This window comes from Cadophora gregata, assembly GCF_030347475.1.
Source record: "Cadophora gregata isolate MNR1 chromosome Unknown scaffold_1, whole genome shotgun sequence".
Lineage (NCBI taxonomy): Eukaryota > Fungi > Ascomycota > Leotiomycetes > Helotiales > Ploettnerulaceae > Cadophora > Cadophora gregata.
In genome coordinates, this window is record NW_026695924.1 from 3,293,743 (window position 1) to 3,313,152 (window position 19,410).

The 19,410-nt window shown below is 48.6% G+C and overlaps 8 protein-coding genes across 9 annotated transcripts; 5 read left to right on the forward strand and 3 right to left on the reverse strand.

Annotated features, from left to right (window-relative positions):
* Nucleotides 1-84: 84 nt before the first annotated feature.
* ONS95_001057 (uncharacterized protein) lies at nt 85-709 on the forward strand (the record flags this gene model as incomplete). Its single annotated transcript, XM_058494238.1, has 2 exons — nt 85-189; nt 239-709. 2 exons carry the CDS (start codon nt 85-87, stop codon nt 707-709), a joined length of 576 nt encoding a protein of 191 aa, XP_058364441.1.
* A 1,272-nt stretch (nt 710-1,981) lies between these two features.
* ONS95_001058 (uncharacterized protein) lies at nt 1,982-2,676 on the forward strand (the record flags this gene model as incomplete). The annotated part of the gene is made up of 2 exons (XM_058494239.1): nt 1,982-2,076; nt 2,241-2,676. The coding sequence occupies 2 exons, from the start codon at nt 1,982-1,984 to the stop codon at nt 2,674-2,676; spliced, it is 531 nt and encodes a 176-aa protein (XP_058364442.1).
* A 1,090-nt stretch (nt 2,677-3,766) lies between these two features.
* On the reverse strand, nt 3,767-4,444 carry ONS95_001059 (uncharacterized protein; the record flags this gene model as incomplete). The annotated part of the gene is made up of 1 exon (XM_058494240.1): nt 3,767-4,444. One exon carries the CDS (start codon nt 4,442-4,444, stop codon nt 3,767-3,769), a length of 678 nt encoding a protein of 225 aa, XP_058364443.1.
* A 331-nt stretch (nt 4,445-4,775) lies between these two features.
* On the forward strand, nt 4,776-5,420 carry SRB7 (RNA polymerase II mediator complex subunit). The gene is made up of 3 exons (XM_058494241.1): nt 4,776-4,843; nt 4,890-5,019; nt 5,076-5,420. The coding sequence occupies exons 1-3, from the start codon at nt 4,802-4,804 to the stop codon at nt 5,333-5,335; spliced, it is 432 nt and encodes a 143-aa protein (XP_058364444.1). The 5' UTR covers nt 4,776-4,801; the 3' UTR covers nt 5,336-5,420.
* Nucleotides 4,776-6,692, reverse strand: ONS95_001061 (uncharacterized protein). 2 transcript variants are annotated; one of them, XM_058494243.1, is made up of 4 exons: nt 6,437-6,692; nt 6,368-6,380; nt 5,854-6,315; nt 4,776-5,805 (listed from the first exon to the last, which is right to left on the reverse strand). In XM_058494243.1, the coding sequence occupies exons 1-4, from the start codon at nt 6,629-6,631 to the stop codon at nt 5,642-5,644; spliced, it is 834 nt and encodes a 277-aa protein (XP_058364446.1). In that variant the 5' UTR covers nt 6,632-6,692; the 3' UTR covers nt 4,776-5,641. The 2 variants fall into 2 exon arrangements, with proteins under 2 accessions (XP_058364446.1, XP_058364445.1); XM_058494242.1 differs by having other exon boundaries at nt 5,461-5,805; nt 6,368-6,665.
* A 69-nt stretch (nt 6,693-6,761) lies between these two features.
* Nucleotides 6,762-9,705, forward strand: ONS95_001062 (uncharacterized protein). The gene has a single exon (XM_058494244.1). The coding sequence runs from the start codon at nt 6,939-6,941 to the stop codon at nt 9,600-9,602; it is 2,664 nt and encodes an 887-aa protein (XP_058364447.1). The 5' UTR covers nt 6,762-6,938; the 3' UTR covers nt 9,603-9,705.
* Nucleotides 9,706-9,768: 63 nt separating this feature from the next.
* Nucleotides 9,769-11,560, reverse strand: ONS95_001063 (uncharacterized protein; the record flags this gene model as incomplete). Its single annotated transcript, XM_058494245.1, has 6 exons — nt 9,769-9,957; nt 10,019-10,219; nt 10,285-10,581; nt 10,638-10,819; nt 11,011-11,384; nt 11,436-11,560. 6 exons carry the CDS (start codon nt 11,558-11,560, stop codon nt 9,769-9,771), a joined length of 1,368 nt encoding a protein of 455 aa, XP_058364448.1.
* Nucleotides 11,561-15,131: 3,571 nt separating this feature from the next.
* ONS95_001064 (uncharacterized protein) lies at nt 15,132-19,025 on the forward strand. Its single transcript, XM_058494246.1, has 3 exons — nt 15,132-16,269; nt 16,319-16,780; nt 16,830-19,025. The coding sequence occupies exons 1-3, from the start codon at nt 16,216-16,218 to the stop codon at nt 18,555-18,557; spliced, it is 2,244 nt and encodes a 747-aa protein (XP_058364449.1). The 5' UTR covers nt 15,132-16,215; the 3' UTR covers nt 18,558-19,025.
* The last annotated feature ends 385 nt before the right edge of the window (nt 19,026-19,410 follow it).

Consider the following 19,410-nt stretch of genomic DNA (forward strand, 5'->3'; position numbering starts at 1 on the left):
CCGCAAACTCTCATCAAGCAATCTCGATTTGTCCATAGATTTGGTACTAGGGGCTCCAATTGAGGAAATTCGGTTGTCGGGGATATGATATTGCGGCCCATTTTCCGTCGTCCACGACTTATCTTCCCCACGAAGACCATGAGCTCGAAAGCTGCGATCCACTTCGGTCCGTATGAGGTATCCAACGAGGTAAGCAATACTATTGCGGCTCTGAGTTCTTTCTTAACAGTCTCAACAGGTCTTCTATAAGACTCCACTGTGCTACGCCCTGGTCAATATCAAGCCGATCCTTCCGGGTCATGTGCTCGTTATCCCATTCCGTCAAGTCCAATACCTGAGCGAGCTTAACCCCGACGAAGTCACAGACGTCTTCATGACAGTTCAGAAGGTCCAAAAGATGCTTTCCAAGACGTACTCAACTGCTGATGCAAATGTTGCCATTCAAAACGGAGTCGAATCGGGGCAGACAGTGCCACACTTTCATTGCCACATTATACCCAGGTCGAAGCCAAACACGGAAGGTGATGGTTTCTACAACAGGCTTCAGGGAGAAGAGGGTAATATTGGAGGGGCCTTTTGGGACAAGAGTCGTCCTAAGCCTGTCGGCAAGTTTCCTCAACTTAAGGATGAGGATAGACATCCTCGTACTAAGGAAGAAATGAAGAAAGAAGCAGATTTCTTCAGAGAGCAGATGGCGATGTTAGACTAGGATTGTGCCGATTCGAACTTGGTTTGGTGCGAAAAGAAGACCCTTCTTGCATTCCTGCATCGTTGCACCAATTTGGCCATGCCCTGAAGGCCACCAAAAATTCAAGAGGGAGCCAGAGAATCAACGCGCCTCCATTCCCAGTGGAGCATGCACCAAGGAACGAGTCAAATCTCATTCTCGACACCTCATTTGAGCTTCTTCAAACCCGATTTTCGCTTTCAACTCCTTTGCTGGTTTCCTCCTTGAGTTGGATCATACAATCTCATAAGAACTCGGCCAGACTTGAGCTCCTGACTCAGATTCTAGAGGTATGATCTTTTGGCAAGGCGAAAATCTATTCTCGCAACAATGACTTGAAAGAGCAACTGGATATCATCTCCAGAATTTGAGCCTTCATTGTTCAATCCTTTTCTATCCGGTGGCAAGATCTCTGAAGACTTCCGCATTCTGGGCGATTTTTTGCTCTAGTAAAATATCAATGCCCTAGCAGTTCCAACATGTTCGAGTGAAGGGTTGTTAGGAATCACGTTAATCATGCCCGATTCGGTGAAGTATTAAACTTCTGACTTCCACCCTCACCACAATGTCATGCACTTGAAGTGGAAGAACAAATACACCTGGCCCCCTAAATTGCAACATTCTAATAGCAGCATAGTAAGTATTATGTATTATGGGAGCTCAAGGCAGACTTGAGCATTACATATCGAGTCAAGGCGAGGCTTTCATTTTTGTTATCAAGGCTAGAAAAATGCCTGTTTTGTCAAGGCTTCCAAACAGGCTCTTCGACAAAAATGAAGCAAGGCCAACCAATCATTGCCCATCGATACATCTACAAGCTGCCACGCCATGCTCGCTGCCGTGTGACATACTCGGTCAAGGATAGTATTGCGATTTGATTGGCCTTCGAGCTGCAGGCCATGCCAGATATGGTTATCATGTGCCAGCACTCCTCATCCTCAGCCTCGCCTTCAGGATCCTTAGTAACACCACCCCGCCTCATTACTCCAAGCTCATATTCATTTTCGACTTTCCTCGTCCCACGAGATACACTCCTTCCCGTCATCCTAACCCAGTGTAACGAGGTACTCGATTTAATCCAACTCAGCTTAATCTCCCAAAGTACATCTTTCTTCGACCAAAGACTCACTGTAGACAGGCTCGCTCGATCTCGGCCTCAGGAGGTTATTTCACCCCGCTTTCAGATCGCAAGTGCCTCAATATTTCTCTTCAGCTTGTCAACTCTCCCCGATCTGACAGCTCTCTCGAATCGAGATGCCGTTCCTCCGTCGTGTTTGTGCAATCTTGCACATCGGCAAGAACGAACCTGAGAAATTCAACTTCAATGAGTGCGGCAAATGGCTTGATATGTAAGTATTCGATGACAGCCTTGCTCCAATTTCGAATTGGATATCCCGCTCCCTTCTCAGCTGTCTTTCTCGAATTTCATCAGATCTGGTAGATGGCGAAATACACCCCAAGATTTGCCTGTAACAACTGGATTATAACAATTGCCAATACTCATATCTTCTAGGGGCTCCGAAGGATACATTACAGAAGGCTTCGTTGGATACTATACCTGCCCAACCTGCCGCACCAAAATCAACGCCTACCGCTCCGTTGAGCAAACCGAGACCACCACGATCGACTACCTGCGCTTCGAGCAAATCATCGAGAATGGAAGCGGCCGCTGCGTCATGCAAATGCCCATCACCTTCGAGAAGGAGTTCGTCGCTATGGAGAAAGGCCTGCTCAGTCAGAAGACCCTGGGAACGCCATGCGCATGCGAGGTTGTGAAGGAGAAGTTCTTTGCTAGCTGCAAGTGTGTGGGTTGTGGTACGACGATGAACTTTTATAATCAGGTGAAGAAGTGCAAGGATGTTGGCAAGCTGAGGTGGTTTTTGGCGAGGAAGGACGACAAGTCCATTAAAGAGAAGTTGAGCTGGGAGGAGTATGCTTTGGAGAAGTAAGCTGGGTGGCTTACAACTTGCCAATTGTTGTCGGGCGCCACCTGGCGGATGTTTCTTACTTCCTTTCTTTCATTTTGCAGCGGATCTGAAGGTGACAACAGACGGGTGGCAATCTGAGATGAATCATGCTTGGTACAGGTGCAAAGTATGGGAGATACCATGGATTCATACTTCAAGATTGTCCAAATTGTACTTGCAATGATGATGGGAACCTGGATCCAGTTTCCTCTTTGGATGTGACTGCTGCATTTAGAAATGAGGCAGCTGGCAAATTTTCAGCTCGAGTCATGGATATTGTCTGGAAACGCTACTTCGTCATGGGAAAAGCTTCGCAAGCACCCACTGCCAGATAAACGCCATAACCGCACCAATCACCCTTTCCAGAATGAGATATTCCAGCCCTAAACACCTCTATCCCAAGGCAGCCAGAAGAAAGAAGAGCCTGGTTACTCCTCGCATTGCGAAGCGTGGTGGACTTGCTCAGAAAAAACCAAGCAGCCCATTTCCCCTCACTTCCCAGCTTCCCAAACGTTGACCCCATCAAGACCAATATCCTTCATCAACAGGTTTGGAAGCTTGGGCCTTCTCAGCCCGTTTCCTTTCCGCTGCTCGTCCACATGGCTACCCCATGTCAGTCATTGTTGAGATATGGACATAACCCAAGTAGATTTACCTCACACAATCCCTTGACTTTTGCCAATTCTTCTCTCAGAAACACAGCTTCACAGTCGCTGCTTAGTTCCTTGCACCGTACCACTTTGGGTTCGCTACTGTGCCCGCACTTGAAGATCTGAATGACTTGATGGCACATGCTGATAGGCTGGGAGGAGTGTCGCAATAGGGTAGTTGTGATGCCAGAATTTCATGTGCTGGGTTGATAGAGCAACTTGTGACGTGAGAGGTGGTGAGTAGGGGCAAATAAATGCTCTTCATCGACAATTAGGACACCCTGAGGGTCGATGTCACCAGCTGCTCTCACAAGCAAGCAGGCTAACGACTTCAGACGGAAGTGGTGACTCTTGTGGTGGTGAGAACACAAACATGAGAAGATGAAGCTCCGTCGAGTCCTAGCAATCACATAGAATGGACTTCAGTTGATGCCGTTACCCTTCCACGTCAAAAGCACCTCCTTCTGAGCAGCATCACCACCCGTATACTTCAAGTTCACTGTGATTTCTTCCAACCCTTCAGCTTCTGCTCTCCTATTCCACACCATCTGCAAGATCTTCCCCTCAGGTGTGCAGAGCACATAACCCATCGGCCAGCGACTCCTGCCAAGAGCCTCCCTCACGCCCTTAGTAACTGACTTCTGCGAGACAAGCAGGCCTAGGACACCTTTACCTCTCCAACCCATAGGGGCACCAACAAACGCGCCTTCCAACTCTCTTGCTTGAGAAGGTTCAATCTTGCGGGCAAATGCCTTGCATTGAATTAGCACCTTCAGGGGTTCCGCGGCAGACGGCAGCGACCATGTTCCTAGCAGGTCAATCCCGTAGTCTGACTTCCCACCGATCCGTTTGAGGGTCATGCCTAGCCGTTCCAGTGCCGACTGAGCGGTATATTCATAGTGGGTACCCACATAAGTGGTACTCTTCTCATCCATGGAAATGCGGGAGGCGTATTCTAGAAAGCTCGGAAGATCATGGTGATTGGGACTTTGTGACTCAGGATATACCAGGTCTGAGGTCGCTGAAGCGGCGTTTGTAGAACTCCTGCATATAGATTGCTGTGCAGGTCGGATCAACTGCAGATTACGTGCTGCAAACATGAAGATGTGTGCTCAGTTGAAGGTGTTTGCAAGATTCAACTCATAGGTCTCGTGCTTTAAGGCTCGTTTGAAGTGCTATGCCAAAATCGTCGGCAATATATAACTTAGTTAAGCAAACAGCTATCACCGAAGATTCCAGATTGGGTGAATGCGAGAAATCGATACATTGCTGTAACGTTGTAAACAGATGAACGTCCAAACAAACTTGAATTCAAATGGAAATTTGTCCCAACCGAGGTGTATGCTGATTGGCCAGCCGCTCGGTCCTCTTTCTGGGCTGCAGGGTGGAAAGCTTGAGAGCTTCAGCCTCGTCAATCCAGGCTCTTCGCCCGAATAACCTCAAACCCGTATGCCACCATGACAGACCGATTAACGCAACTGCAGGATGCTGTTGATCAGGTAAGCTCTATCTTGCCAGTCTGGCCTCAGTGCTGACCCTCCAAAGCTGGCAAATCAATTCGTTGCATCTCTTTTCTACGTCCACAAACACCACGATTATGCAACACTCGGGCCAAACGACACTGTACGACAGGATGCAAAGAACGATGGCGACGCAGCTGGAAAGGAACCAGACGGTATATTTATACGATGATCGTTACCTACTGGTTCTCTGAGCTAAGCCCCGTTGCAGTAACTCCAGATCCAGCCGACGTCTTCAAAGCAGCGCAACGCGAGCTCGCGCAGGACTTGATCCTCAAAGAGCAGCAAATTGAGTTCCTCATCTCAGTCCTTCCCGGTCTAGAAAACAGCGAAAAAGACCAGGAACGAATGATCAGGCAGTTAGAGCAGGAGATCAAGGCACAGGACGAGATACACAAGGTTGCGCTGAAGGAGAACGAGGAGATTCTAGCAAGGTTGGAGAGTGTTATTAGAAGCATCAAGAGGCCTTAGGGATTAGCTATCAATTACTGGGTAATTTTAAGAGGCTTGGGTTTGGGATGGAGTTTGGGAATACCCTGGATGATGGGAATGGCGTTAGGATTCTCTATGAAGCCAGCACACTTCCCTTTGATGAATTGAATCTTATTATGTATGAACCAGCGGCGCCTTTCTACAGGTGCTCTATCAACCGTCTATTACCAAACTTGCTGTGTAGCTCCGCCATGTCGCGCAAGATTTGTTTTGTCTCATTGCCCAGCCATGTAGTAGCGTAACACAATCCTTCGACCAAGCATCAACCTATGCAATAAGTCCCGTCTATGAGCTCTTGAAAAACTGTGGAAAGACGTTTCTGAGTTCTTCCAGACTTCTGATCTGGTTCTTACACGGCTTGACGGCAGGCAAAGGGTCACCTGCTTCAACCAGATGCACAGCAGACCAGCCGAGTTTCTCAGCCTCGGTGCAGTTCAGACCAGAGTCATCTAGCGACGTCAGATTTGTTGCAACATGATGCCAGTAAGATTACATACCAACGAAGTAACAATCCTTGAAGTCTGATACTCCTGCCTCCTTCATCCCTTTCACATACATTTCTTCACGAGGCTTGCAAACGATGGGATACTGTCCGTAATCGCAGAAAGTCATGCCTTCAAACAGATCATCGATACCGAGGATTCGAACAACCCGTTTTCCATGAGTGATATAGGCGTTGGTGAAGAGCCAAAGCTTAACCTTGGTGGTGTCGATGTCTTGAAGTAGTTTCCGAAGGGATGGATCTGGTGAGAGGATGTCCTCGAGGGGGATGGCATCATCGACCTGGCGATTATACTCCAGAGGATCAATTTTATGATAGCGAGTAAGTCCTTCAATTGCAAGACCATAATTTTTGTAGTACTCTTGGTGGAGCTTGTATGCGTCTTCTTGAGTGAGATTCAAGTGCTTCATGAAGTACTCGTCGATCAATCTGGACATATGGTCATGGACCTTTTTGCCTGGTAAGACCAAGTAAATATACGTCATGGAGTTTCTTTGAATGATACATACTCTTAGGATAGAGCTATCATTAAACCATGTCAGTAAATCGCACCACTCTAGTAGGTCGAACAAACCTACACAATTGTCAATGTCGAAAAAGAATACTGGTCTATTTGCTGCCATGCTTGCTGATTTCCTGAAAACAAAGTTGAAGCTACTGTGACTGAAATTAGCTCTGGGCCCAGGTCTTCTTATTATATACCGAACTGAATAGGGAGCAAAGGAGAAATGCAACATGTATTGTGTTGACATGTAAACGAGTGAGGGTCTCATCAAGCGGGAGTCATCTACCCAGCCCTGTTGGCCAATCAGGGAGGAGATGCAGGAGCCCCCTGAGCACCGAGTGCTGTAAGGGCCTTTGCCGAATGAAACTCCTGTAGCCCGCCCAGCCTCTTGCCGGTCACTCCACGTCTTCCATCCTTCTTTTCTTCGAACATCGCCCTCGACATCCTCAACAAGCTGTTTGATTACACGTACTCTTTACTGTAGAATTGTTTTGCCTTTGTGCTATTCTAGCCAGCGACCATTTGTTCCTCTCATTTACTTGCCCTCTAACTAATCTGCAATTGCTGGCTGCGTGATGGCACAGGGTGTCGTGGCACCTCCATTGACAAATGGAGTGTCCTTGACAGCAGACGAGCTTCGTGAGATTTTGGAGTATGAGAGAATTGTACAGTTTCGCGATGCTGTGTTGGCGGGCACGCATCCTCGCATAAAAATCCCGCCTCACCTTGCTGGCAAGCAGATTTCGCGAGTTATATCTTCGCCCAAGTCGACTACACCTCGACCCAGCCTGACCACACCCGCAGCGCGCACGACCCCTAGCACGCGCGCAGACGACTCGACTTTCTTCAACAGATCCCCAACCAATCTGCGACCCACTGGTGGCGCGCATATCTCAATGCCTTCCAAGTCAGAGATCAATCCTATTCTCTTGGAGAAATCCGATGACCTGATAAAGGCTGAGATACAGTTACAACGGCAGAGGCTGGAGAGGGGCCTTAGAGAGCAGATTGAGCAGCAGCGTATTACGGCGAAAGCATTGCTTCAAACGTCCGAGTCGCTGCCCAACTTTGACCTCTCTGAGGTGCTGTCAAAAGCGCTTGAAATCGTACACCCTTCCACTGCCCCAGAAGTTGAGCCCTCTGCTGCTGCCAGTGACTCGTTTGATGAGAACACTTTCTATTCTAGTCAGCATGATACACCAGAGCCTTCCAGTCCTCCCAGGGGCCAGAAGGGCCCAGCTGAGGTGCAGTCGCAAACCGCGTCGATACCTGACCAGCGTCCTGTTGAGAGACATCCTACACAAAACCAGGTCGAGCACCGAGCAGTGGTCATGACTGGTACTTCGCTATCCAATGATAACAATCTAGCTTTGCAGGCTCGTCCGCAGTTGCAATACTCACAACAGCAGAACAGTGCTTCAAAGCCGCGCGAGGAGCAGCAGCGTATGGAGATAGGGAATTCAGCGTCAAGCAGTTCAGGAGAAATCATATCCCATCGTGCTCAAGGAACGGTCAACGTTAGCATACCCCCAACCATTTCTCAGAATTCAATCCAGGGACAATCTTCCAATATTGGCCAGTTTACTGATTCCATACTTACTCAGGCAACTACACAAGATCTCCTCAAGCAGGCATTTGACAACATCCCTACCTCGCCATTAGTTCGTGCTCACAACCTGTCTCCTATTGCTCCCCAACCTGCCCGAGTATCCCCACTAGCCACAGCCAGAGATCCTCCTATACTTCGAGAACATGCTGCTGTTGATGAGATGCAGCCTGCGCAGGTTTCTACACTTCGCAACCAGCCCACTGGTGTTTCAAGCACCGACAGCTCACCCAAAGGCACGAAGAATAACGAGAAGAAGAGAGAAAAGGAGAAAAAGAAGAGGAAGAGGAAAGGGAAAGAGGCGGCTGACACCCCAGATTCACCATACATCAAACCAGAGCCTCGATCGCCATCCCCATACACAGCAGTAGCGCCCTTGCCTCGGCCCCAAAAGAGACCAAGACAATCAGGCCAGTTTGCGGCAGAGCTCAACTACGACGAGCCAAGACAGGAGCCCCTCGAAGAAGTCCGAGAGAGAACTCCGGTGCGACAGTACAGAGAAGTACGTGGTTCTCGTATAGTTGAGCGTGAAGAGGTTCGCTATGAGCCAGAGTACCGCCGCGTCGAGCCTGCGCACAGACGTATGGACAGAGAAGAAGAAAGGGGATATCGACGTATCGCTGATGGGCAGTATGAAAGAAGACCCCAATCTCCCGTTTTCGCCCTTCCTTATGCTCCAGGCGAAGTTCGTCAAGTCAGAGCAGCCTCTCATGCAGTTGTGGAGAGAAGAGCCTACGATGAGCCACACTTTGTTAGAGAACCTATCGTGAGAGCAAGTGTCCGCCCTGATGCAGATCGTGAACGCTCAAGATCTCCCATCTTCCGTGAAAGAAGATCACCACTTCCTATGGCTCCTCCACGGCAGTCTATGCGCATTGTCATTGATGAGTTTGGTCGCAAATACTATGAGCCCCTGCCTGTTGCACCTCCACCACGTTACCGCGAGCCAGAGATCGTCTACGAACGAGCTCCAACTAGAGCAGTGTCTAGTCGTGTTCCAGCTGAATTTGAGGAAGACGGTATTATCTATAGAAGAGCATCTCCAGCACCACTTGCTCCACGCCGAGTTGTCACCCAACCAGAATACGCCATTCCACCCCAGCCAGACTACCGATCATACCGTCAAAGAGAATACTCCGTTCGTCCAACTGCAATGGGACCTCCTGGCGAAGAATATATTCAGATCAGAAGCCGACAACTGACGCCCGAAGATAGCCGCAGAGAATACATTCCCAGACCAGCGAGTGTGTATCCAGAAGCTGTCAGATACGAGATCCCCCGCGAGTATACTAGAATGCAAAGTGTTCGTCCTGAGGGACCACCACGGGAGTATGCTGCAAGTGTACGTCCAGAAGCACGCAGAGAGCTGGTTCCACAACCGCATCGAGAGTACAGCGTTCGCCCAATGGACCCGCCTCATAGTGCCATACCTCAGTCACAACGAGAATATAGCGTCCGACCAGTGGAACCGGTCATTCGTCGAGAGCCACCCGCCATTCCAGAAGGTGGAAGATATTACGAGGAACCAGCTGGTCGTCAACCGGCTGAAATTGCGTTCATCGAGAGGCCTAGGGCGAGAGAATCATCCGTGATGGTTTATGCAGACGATGTTAGGAGAGAAGTGTACAGATAATTGGGCTGGAAATCCTGCAGTTGGTCGTTCCTTGGCAGCTTTAGTTGGTTAGAAGCTATTCAGGACCTCAAACTTGCGTGTATTGATTTAGAGAGAAAACATAACAAAAACCTGCCATCAAACAAACTTAAGTTGCTTTCTAAGCTGTGAAAGCCTGATGTGATATCTAAACTCCAGCTTTATCGACTGTAGCTACCGCCCCGACTTTCTCGTTCATGTTCATCTCCACATCCCTCTTTCGATGTTCCTCCTCCACGACCTTGAACAAGACGTCCATCTCTTCCAAGCTCAAATTCTGCGTCTCAGGGAGAAACCACGAAAATATGGCCGCTACGATATTTAAAGTGCCAAATATCTACATTGCATCCAATTCAGCAATTAGCTTCACAAGAACTGGGCTTAGGAAATGTTCTCACCATCCAAGTCTTCCACCCAATGTTCAGAATTGCATTTGGCGCGATTTTCGAAACGACGTAATTCATGAGCCAGATCATCATGGTGCACATTGCCATTCCGTAGTCTCGCAAACGGGTGGGGAAGATCTCGCCAATGTAGACCCAGACTAGAGGACCCCAAGAAAGGCAATATGCTACGACGAAGAGGTAAATGAGTGCCATCTGTCCGTTCGAATTTCAGTCTTTGCATGAGTAGAAAAAAAGGGCGTTATCAAAAGGCAGCTTACCATTCCCTTCGCAGCTGGAGTACCTGATACATCGCCAGCAGTCGGAGGGTAAGCTTGCAGCACTGCACCTAGACCAAGCAGGAAACCACCCATAAAGAAAGCTCCTACACAAAGCATTGTCTTCCTCTTGAAAATCTGCACGCCACTGACCAGAAACACGATCGTAGAGATGAATTTAATGCAAGTAAACACCCCACTTGCGAGTAGTGACGAGTTCTGTGATGTAAAACCGATTTGTTTGAATACTGCGGGTCCGTAATACTTAAGCGAGAAGTCAGGACTCATGAATTCCCTCACCTTAACTGGACTTGTAGTAAGATGAGAGAGAATAGAAGAGAAACTTGGCTACTTACGAGAATAGCATTATGACCACACCACATCGTAAAGAATGCCACCGATAGCCCCCAAAGTAGTCTCTGGCAGTTCCTCACCTTCAACATCTCGCTGATTCTTCTACCATTCGTCAAAGCAATCTCCTCGTCGATCTGGGCCTTCATCTCCGCCAGCTCCTCCACAATTTCTACGTCACCTTTACCTGCTCCCCTCAGACTACATAACGATTTCGTAGCTTCGTCCCAACGTCCTTGTTTTGCTAGCCAGCGTGGAGACTCACATGTGATGAGAGAGCCGGCCATGACAAACACTGCCAAGATGATTTGCAAAGATAACGGCGTTCGCCATTGCTTAGATGTAGGCCGCATATGAAGAGAACAACCGTAAACAGACCAACAAGCCAGCATTCCACCAGAAACAAGGAACATCTCAAAGCACCCATCATAATCCCTCTCAACTTCTTCGGCGAGCACTCAGCAACGAAGACCGGAGCCGTAGTGCTAACAACACCGACACCGAAGCCAGCTAACACTCTACCGCCATAAATCATAGATAGAGATGGTGGTTGAGCGGCTGTTTGCAGAATCCCACCTACGAGGAAGAAGCATCCTGCTATGAGGAGGAGATGGCGACGGCCTAGATGGTGGGAGATCAGAGCGGGGAGAAGAGCGCCGAGGAAGGCTCCGAGATTAAGGAGTGCTACTATGTTGCCGGATGTTAAGGCGAGTTTCTTGGGCGTTGTGGAGAGGTGGAAGTCTGTCTTGAAGCTGTACAGGCTGTGAGTCTGTTTTTAAGAATTTTCTTGTTTGGTCACTTACCTTTGAAGGGCGACTACTCCACCTGCGACGCCGGTGTCGAAGCCAAAGAGGATGGAGCCTATATTGGCGGCTGCTGAGACAGAAAAGGCACCTTTGTGCTTTGTGAGGGTTGAGAGGAAAGTCATTTTGCTGGTGTTGACCTTTGGCAGCCGGTTTGAATCCTCAAAGATGGCCTGTACACTTGACTCTCCTCCAAGTACAAAATGGTGAAATGCTGCCAGTTCGCAGAAGTAATTGACTTCTTATACTTCGAAAATGCAGCCGACATCCCATATGTATATTTAGAGAGTGAGATCTCAAGTAGTACTTGTACCAAGTACCGACGCAGATCCCCGGTCGGTACATCTGTATGCCCGTCCTGCCCATCCAACAGTACACCTTAGCACTTTTAGGCTGTACACTTCATGCACTCAACAGCGCATGCCATGCACATCGCGTCGTGTATGTTGTTTCCTCCGCCTTCGACATGCACTCTTATTTTTCACATGCTTTAGACAAGGCCTAGTGAGCTTGCTTAACGCCTTTTTGGCTGGGATTGAGGGGATGAATCGCCAATGAGGGTCGGTGCCAAGTTTTGGTTTTACTTTGAGACTACAGAGGTGCAGTGATGTAAGATTTGGGAGCGGATGGTTTGGCTTTGAAGGGGAGGTGATTGCTGGTGATCGTCGTTCGCCGCAAGATTCGCGGAGTCCGAGTTTTTGTTATGGAGATTCGAAAGCAACGAGGCTTTTGGCTGCTTCGGTAAGAATTTACAAGCCTTTCTTGACGACAAATGCTTCCATCTCTGGATTGTCGTTTTCATTATTCCAGAAGTCCTTAATGATGTGTTTTCAGCCAATAAGAACACTGTTATCATAAATATGATCCAGGTTATTGCGCGTTTGCTCTCTTTTGAGATATAAAAGGGGAGTAGCGGAGTTGCTTGAAAGAATTTCAAGTAAAAGAGGGAAATCAGAGTAAAGATATCCTCCTGCAACCATACCTCTCGTGGCCCTCCTGATTATTCGCCCGGAGAGTGGGGCATAAAAGAGCATACGACACTTGGGCTTCCACTTCACCTCATCTAAAGTTGAAGACACGCATTCGAAGAATTCGTTCCCTTAAAATCCGATGATAGTTCCCATGGTTTATGTTGACCAAGGCCTGCGATTCAAATTTGGAGGCGTCCTCCACGGTATCGAGATGGAAAAATTTGAAGTGCAGACAGATACCCCAGACAGCGTCAGCGTTTTCTAGCATTCTGCAACTATGAGAAATGATAAAGAGTAAAACGACTATCAGAGAGACGTTTTTTTTTTTTGTTGACATAATTTATGGAAAGACAGTAGAGAAGTTGGCTCTTCTGTGTGTTTCTTATCTTGAGGTTCTTGTACTTAGATGTGCAACTATCCTCTGCCATTCTTAAGTAGTACGAAGCTCTTTGGATAAGACAGTAAAGTGTATGAACGTCAGGATGGAAATAAAGCTGTAAGGAAAAGTCAACTAGCTTGGTGCAATGGTATCGTTGAACATGAGATTGGGCAGCTTGAATCGATCGAAGCACGAATCAATTGAAAGTAGTACCAGCTACCACCAAGAAAACATAGTGAATTTGCGTGGCAGGCCACCACGGCAGAAAGATATTAAGAGATTGAAAAAAAAAAAAGAAAGAAAAAAAAAAAAAAGATCACGTGGATGATTCAAAACGATCTCCTCTCCCTCTTTGACTTTCGACGAACCTAAGTCAGCAGAGTGCTGTTTTTAAACAGAGCAAATACAGTAATGGAGGAGTCGGGCCACGATGATTTCTAAAAGCCAACTGTCATTTTATGTCAATGAAGTCATCATTTACAGAACCAAGCTTAGGGTCCATTCTTGTGGACGGGAGGGGCTAAACCGTAGATCGATTTCCATTTTTAAACACATTCTCAAGGGCTGGCCCTGGCGATCAGATCTCTTCCCGATGCTGCACAGATCAGCTGTAGAACATGGCAGAGAAGACGATGGAATTTGCTTTCTCTTCAAGTAACAAGTCAAGCAGAAAAGGAGTTGCAGAGAGAGGAAACCAACGCACTGAAGAGACAGCTTGTCTTGTAGCTTTCTGGCGGGGCCTTACTTTAGAGGCCTCGGAGGCATAGAATTGTTTCCTGATTCTTGTTTCATGATTTGGTCCGGAGGACCGTGACATCTTACCAGATTCATCCTCGACGAGCATTTTCAAGGGCAGCGACGCACCAGTCACCAAGGAAACTAAGAAAGCTACTCGAACGGCACGGAGTTAAGTTGGTGGTGGATGAGAGATGGGGAAAGTGTGAGAACGGTACGCTAGATAAGAGAGGAATAGATTCATTCCATTCACCGCGGATACGACAGTTTCCCAGTGGTTTCTGTAGTGGTCTAGAACGTAGACGTAGCAAACCAGACCAATCGATATGTGATGACTGTCCAACATCGATTTCTGCGGCAGAACGGATGGAAATCTTGACGGCACTCGTGTGCCGATGGGTAAAGAATGGACAGATTCATGAGATGCAGCTTCGGGCTGACTGCAGAATGGATATATGCAACTGTTATTGGCCACGGGCAGTTTTTCGGTATGTGCTTGGTCAACCTTGCCTTGTTCCATGGCAGGGTGAGTGTGGTATGCAAGTGTAACTTGGCCGTGGATATTCTTGCTTCTCTTAACTTCATGACGGGCTGCCATACAGTATTTCTCGTCAAGAGTTTTTACACACCGGCCTGGCGGGCTTGGGCGACTTTAATAGCAATTTTCATTACTGAGACTTCCCGTCGTCATCCAAGTCTGATGATTTTATGCCAAACAGACGAATTATTATAAATTTACTGGCAAGTCCCAAACAGGTTAACTGGTTGTGCTCGGATCTGTCGGTTTAGCTGGACCGTAACAATTCACACCAGCATGTCACTGGCCTGTCGGTATCCTCCCTGGGCACTACTGTACAGTATCATACCTAGATCTGCGCTGCGCTGCGCAACAAACGACACCCACCAGACAGACACACTTCCCTGGCATTCCATTACTTGACTGGAGCTGACTACTGCTTGTCCTGTCCTGCCCTGTCCTGCCCTGCCCTGCCCTGCCCTGCCCTGCCCTGCCCTGCCCTGCCCTGTTCTATCCCGATGCATCCACATGTGGTGCTTCGATCTTGATACTTTTGAGTTCCATGCTGCTGCAACACAAGTTCCACATGCTGCCAAATATTTCACGTCGTCCCTAAACCTTCTTGGTCTCTTGTTTCAAACCTTCTGGTCAGACATCCCCGCCAGTGACGGCCGGGGCAATTCCTCCTGTTTGTCGTCCTTCTACTCGTCTGCTGCCGCGGGTCCAAGGGTGAAGCTTTGTGCAGCTGCAGCTTTCACCACACCACACCACACCATCCCGAGCAAGGTGGTCCTGCACATGCCTGCACAGTGCACTCGACGTCTTGCCTTGCTCCCCTGCTGTGCTCGCTTTTGTGGAGTGCCTCGAGTCCCAAGTTCTACGGTAGGGTCCTCGAGACTTGAGTCCTTCCCAAGTTGCCCAACGGATCCAATCCGGGCAGTCCGCGCGCCTCTAAACTCGACCCCCAGTTTCTGAATTGGTTGCCCCTGTCATAATCGGGATTTTGAGAATCGTGGCAGCGGCAGCGAAGCAGGACATAGCAGACGTGACAATAGGTAATTACTTGAAGTGAGCTTGGAGGAGTGGATAATGTGAGTGGTAAGTGGTAAGTGGTAAGTGGTAAGTGGTAAATGGTAGGAGGGGTGAGATCGAGCCAGCCCAGCCCAGCCCAGCCAGCCCGTACCCAGACCGGCTAGCTGGCGTGGTGTCCGTTCTTCGCTTCGTGCCCCCTACTGTACTACTGTAGGATCGCGCCAGTCCAGTGAGTGCACAGCACCGCACCGCACCGCAGCTTACCTCACCTGAGCCTGAGCCCAAGCACCTGAGGAGCATGTCGTTCTTCGGCCTGGCACAGAAGACATCACCACAACACATAGTCGCCGACAACCTCGACGGCCCACGATTCAACATGAATAAGTTAGCAAATATGCGGCATTGGTCCGACCGGATGGGCCCGAACTTCGGTATGGGACGACCAAATATGACCATGACGCCTGGTCAGCCTCAGCAGCAGCACAAGATGAACGGCGCCTCCCCCATCCTTTCGCCCACCCAGGCCGATACGCCCATACATTACTCCTTCAACGTGCCATTCGCCTCTGATCTTGCTGGACCGAATATTGAGGATATCCTGTACGCAACGAAGGGTGCAGTCGAACGATGGACGCACCCATCGGACGCGCCTGATGACGTGCCGATCCATGAGCTCCCAGTCCACGCCCAGAACGTCACGACCTTGAGACAACTCTGCAAAGATCTCACCAACGGCCCGCTACCAATTGAAGCTCATGTCAAGTCTTCAGAGCCCAAGAGGGTGAAGGGACAGGTCACCAATGTGTGTCTGTCGGGAAGCCCGGAGCTGGTACACAAGAGCAGAGAGACGATCCTGAATGATACGCCGTTGGCATTGGTAAGACTTGAATGAGTCCATCTTCAAGCAAAGGTGATTATACTAACATTTTATAGCGATGTGCTATCATTGACATCAATGGAGATCTCGTTCTTGACGAAGCTAAGACCGCCCTACAAGTACACGTCATTGAGCACCTGGATACCGTTGCTGCCTTCTGTGGGGTCGACATCTTCCTCCTCGGACCTAAATTCGTTCTCGCAGACGGACAAAATGCTAGTGGAGAGGCTGGACGTGACCAGAGATGGAGAATCGCAGTTTACGGAGACATGGAGAGCGCTGAACATGCGAAGACAAGAATACTCATCTTCATTGATAGACTCGTGAGTGTTCCAAAAATCGCAAAACCAAACACATCTAATCTTTCACTAGCTTGGACGCGTCGTAGATGGAACTATGCTCGAGCTCTCCCTTCACACAGTTGTTTGTGGCCGATCTCGAAAGAACATCAAGCTCATTGAATCAACCACAAACACAGCTATCTACTTCCCACCCCCCTTCTCACAGGTCTACAGATACTGTCCATCTGGTGCGGAACGACGAAACCCAGAAGAAATCTTCATCACTGGAGAAACGACACACAATATTGCTATGGCCAAAGCTAAGATCCATGAATTAGTCAGCCGCACGAGAATCTTCATGAAAGATGCTGTAGTTGCAGCTGCAAAGCTAGATAGCATCTTATTGACCAGACTGGATAAAATTCGAAAGATCATGGAAACGAATGGAACCTTCATACAGTTTCCAGCTTTAGCATCACAACGAAACATGATCAGAATCCAAGGTGTGGAGGGACTTCACGTCGAGCGGACTGTTAGGGACGTTATGGCTTTGGTAAGTTGAAGTGAAGAATCTAAAGCTTCCGTAAAGCTAATGATTATAGACTGGACAATTCTACAGTGCCTCCTGGTGGATTCAGCAAATGGACTCAATGCGTTTGCCTAATCCAACTGACATTCGGACTATGCTCTCCGATATCTGTGCAAATTCTGATGCCGATGTGGCTTTCGACAAGCTTACGTTTTCCATTACAGGGTCCGATGATTCCGTCAAGGCAGCTTTGATGGTCATTTCTGATATCAAATTTGTGGCTCGAACATCGTACCAGATTCGAGTCAAGATCGAACTCGCCAACGAGCACAAGGAGTTCGTCAGTGGCAAAAAGAATGGAAAGATCAATAAGATTATGGGCCAGAGCAGCGTCCAGATTATCTTTGACGGTTTCAACGAGTACAATTTCAACATCGATGTCTGTGGCAACAATTACGAAGCGATGCGAAATGGATTGTCCTTGGTGGAACAAGAAATGCCGGCTTCGATCTCGTTCCATGTCCCGGATCAGTACCACAAACGAATCATCGGAATTGGTGGGCAACACATCCAACGAATCATGAAGAAGCACTCTGTATTCGTCAAATTTTCCAATGCCATGGATCGCGGTGGCATAGGTCGAGAGGAAGACGATATCAAAGTGGACAATGTTATCTGCCGTACTCCAGCCCGTAACGCCCAGAACCTCGAACTGGTCAAGTCGGAGATCTTGGACATGGTGGATCGAGTGGACTCTGAATTTACCACCCAAGTTGTCAATGTCGACCGACTCTACCACAGACAGCTCATTGCTCGTCTCAACCAATTGGAGGAGCTGGAGAAGAAGTGGAACTGCAAGATCATCTTTCCCAGCACCGAGCAGGCCAGTGACGATGTTACAGTCTCAGGACCAGAATGGCAGGTACCCCACTGCGTCGACGAGTTCCTTGGAATGGTCCCAGATAACCACGACTTGGTTCTTGCTCGAGCACCTGAGTTGACTGAATTCCTCGAATCCAAGAAATTCAAGAACGAGCTTGTTTCCAAGCTCAAGGCACAATATGTCGTCGAGGTTCAAGTTAAAGAGGACGAGGAAGAGCTTACGGAGGACGGAAAGCCCACTATCACCTTGCACTGGACCTTTACAAGAAACAATGCTGGCGGGGTCAGGGACGCCATCGACTTCCTCAATTCCAGCCTCGCTTCAGCTGGTATCGAGACGGTCACTGTGAAGGGAGCCATTCCTCGCCCGAAATCCGACTCATTCGAGGAGTCTCTCCAGTACTTTGACTCGAAGCTTCTCCAGCATGCTCCGGCTCCTGTATCCACAGATTCACCAACCAAGTCTACCTTTGGTGATGATGTTGCTCGCGAGCGCAGCACCATCTTTGACAAGCTCCGCAAACCAGGCAGCATGTCATCAATCTCTTCATTCTTGGATCGTCGCAAGAACAGCTCCCAGTCTCCAGGCAGCTTCTTCAAAAATGGATCCAACAACGTTTCGAAATCTTCATTGATCTCCATCGAATCGACCCGAAGCTTCAATGCTGACCGCAACCCTTGGAATGACAGTGGTGTCAATCTGGCAGACGACGAGGGAGCAGCTTGGCCAACTCGTCACCACTTTGGCAGTAGCAGTAGCGGCAGCAATGGCAGCAACGAACATAAGCCTTCTCAACTTCAGCATCCGGGTGACGCAACCCCACGACACACCATACGAGCTTCGACCGACAGTGGTCGCCCTTCCACTTCCCATTCTACATCAGGATACCCAGGCCCAATTGGGCCACCGCGTTCGTAAATGATTTCCCCCTTCATTTCCTAAGAGTCATTGTGCAGTACACTGGCTGGATATATACCCTGGCGCGCAATACCCGAATACCTCGTGATTTTACGGCGAATACTTTGATTTCCGCGTTGTTGTTTTCCTTTTCGTTTCCGTAATTCAGTTCTTGCGTGTCCAAAGATGCGTCTTTAGGGCAGGAGAAAAGCATGCGGCGTCCAGCAAATTTGAGATACACAACATAGAAAAATGCGCGCGTCAACGAAAGAGGAATACCAATTTGCTTTTGAAACTTTGGGAGGTGCAAGGATGGGACTTTTTTCACGTTTTCTCTCTCTCTACTCTTTCTGTGTTTTCTACATGTGGGATGAAGTCGGGGGTGGTACAGGAAGGGGAACTGATGATGGGTATGGCGCGGAGAATGGGAATATCATGGGATCGGTCGCTGTGTGTGTTATGATACCCATGCTGATGAGAGAAAATACAAAAGTTCCTTTGACTCGCTGTTTTTGAACCGGAATGTGATTGTGCTGGAGAAGTTCCTGCTGTGTCAAGGAAGATGCTTGCCGTTCAAAGGTGCTCAAGTATCGTGCCTCCCTGAATGTCGTTGCGGGAAAGGAAAATGGCGGGTTACGGAGTGACGCCTCGAAAGGTGAGTGATTCCTTATTTACTTTCTTCCGAGCAATATTTGGAAGCAACACGTTCCTTTGCGCTCTATTTAGGACCTTCCACAATTGGATTCAAGCAGCACTATTACAAACTGATACACTCTCTGTCACTCAAACGAACGGGATACGAAAAACATTACCCCGACACGAGCCGCGATGTAGCCTCTAATTGGTCGCTGGAGACGACATATCCACTTTGCTG

Coding starts and splice junctions, on each gene's coding strand:
- ONS95_001064 (XM_058494246.1), top strand. CDS start 16,216: ATGGAGAGCGCTGAACATGCGAAGACAAGAATACTCATCTTCATTGAT. Junction 16,270..16,318: donor TCATCTTCATTGATAGACTC/GTGAGTGTTCCA, acceptor ATCTTTCACTAG/CTTGGACGCGTCGTAGATGG. Junction 16,781..16,829: donor TTAGGGACGTTATGGCTTTG/GTAAGTTGAAGT, acceptor TAATGATTATAG/ACTGGACAATTCTACAGTGC.
- ONS95_001061 (XM_058494243.1), bottom strand. CDS start 6,631: ATGAGACCCTCACTCGTTTACATGTCAACACAATACATGTTGCATTTC. Junction 5,806..5,853: donor CAAGGATTGTTACTTCGTTG/GTATGTAATCTT, acceptor TGACGTCGCTAG/ATGACTCTGGTCTGAACTGC.
- SRB7 (XM_058494241.1), top strand. CDS start 4,802: ATGACAGACCGATTAACGCAACTGCAGGATGCTGTTGATCAG. Junction 4,844..4,889: donor TGCAGGATGCTGTTGATCAG/GTAAGCTCTATC, acceptor GACCCTCCAAAG/CTGGCAAATCAATTCGTTGC. Junction 5,020..5,075: donor AGCTGGAAAGGAACCAGACG/GTATATTTATAC, acceptor GCCCCGTTGCAG/TAACTCCAGATCCAGCCGAC.
- ONS95_001062 (XM_058494244.1), top strand. CDS start 6,939: ATGGCACAGGGTGTCGTGGCACCTCCATTGACAAATGGAGTGTCCTTG.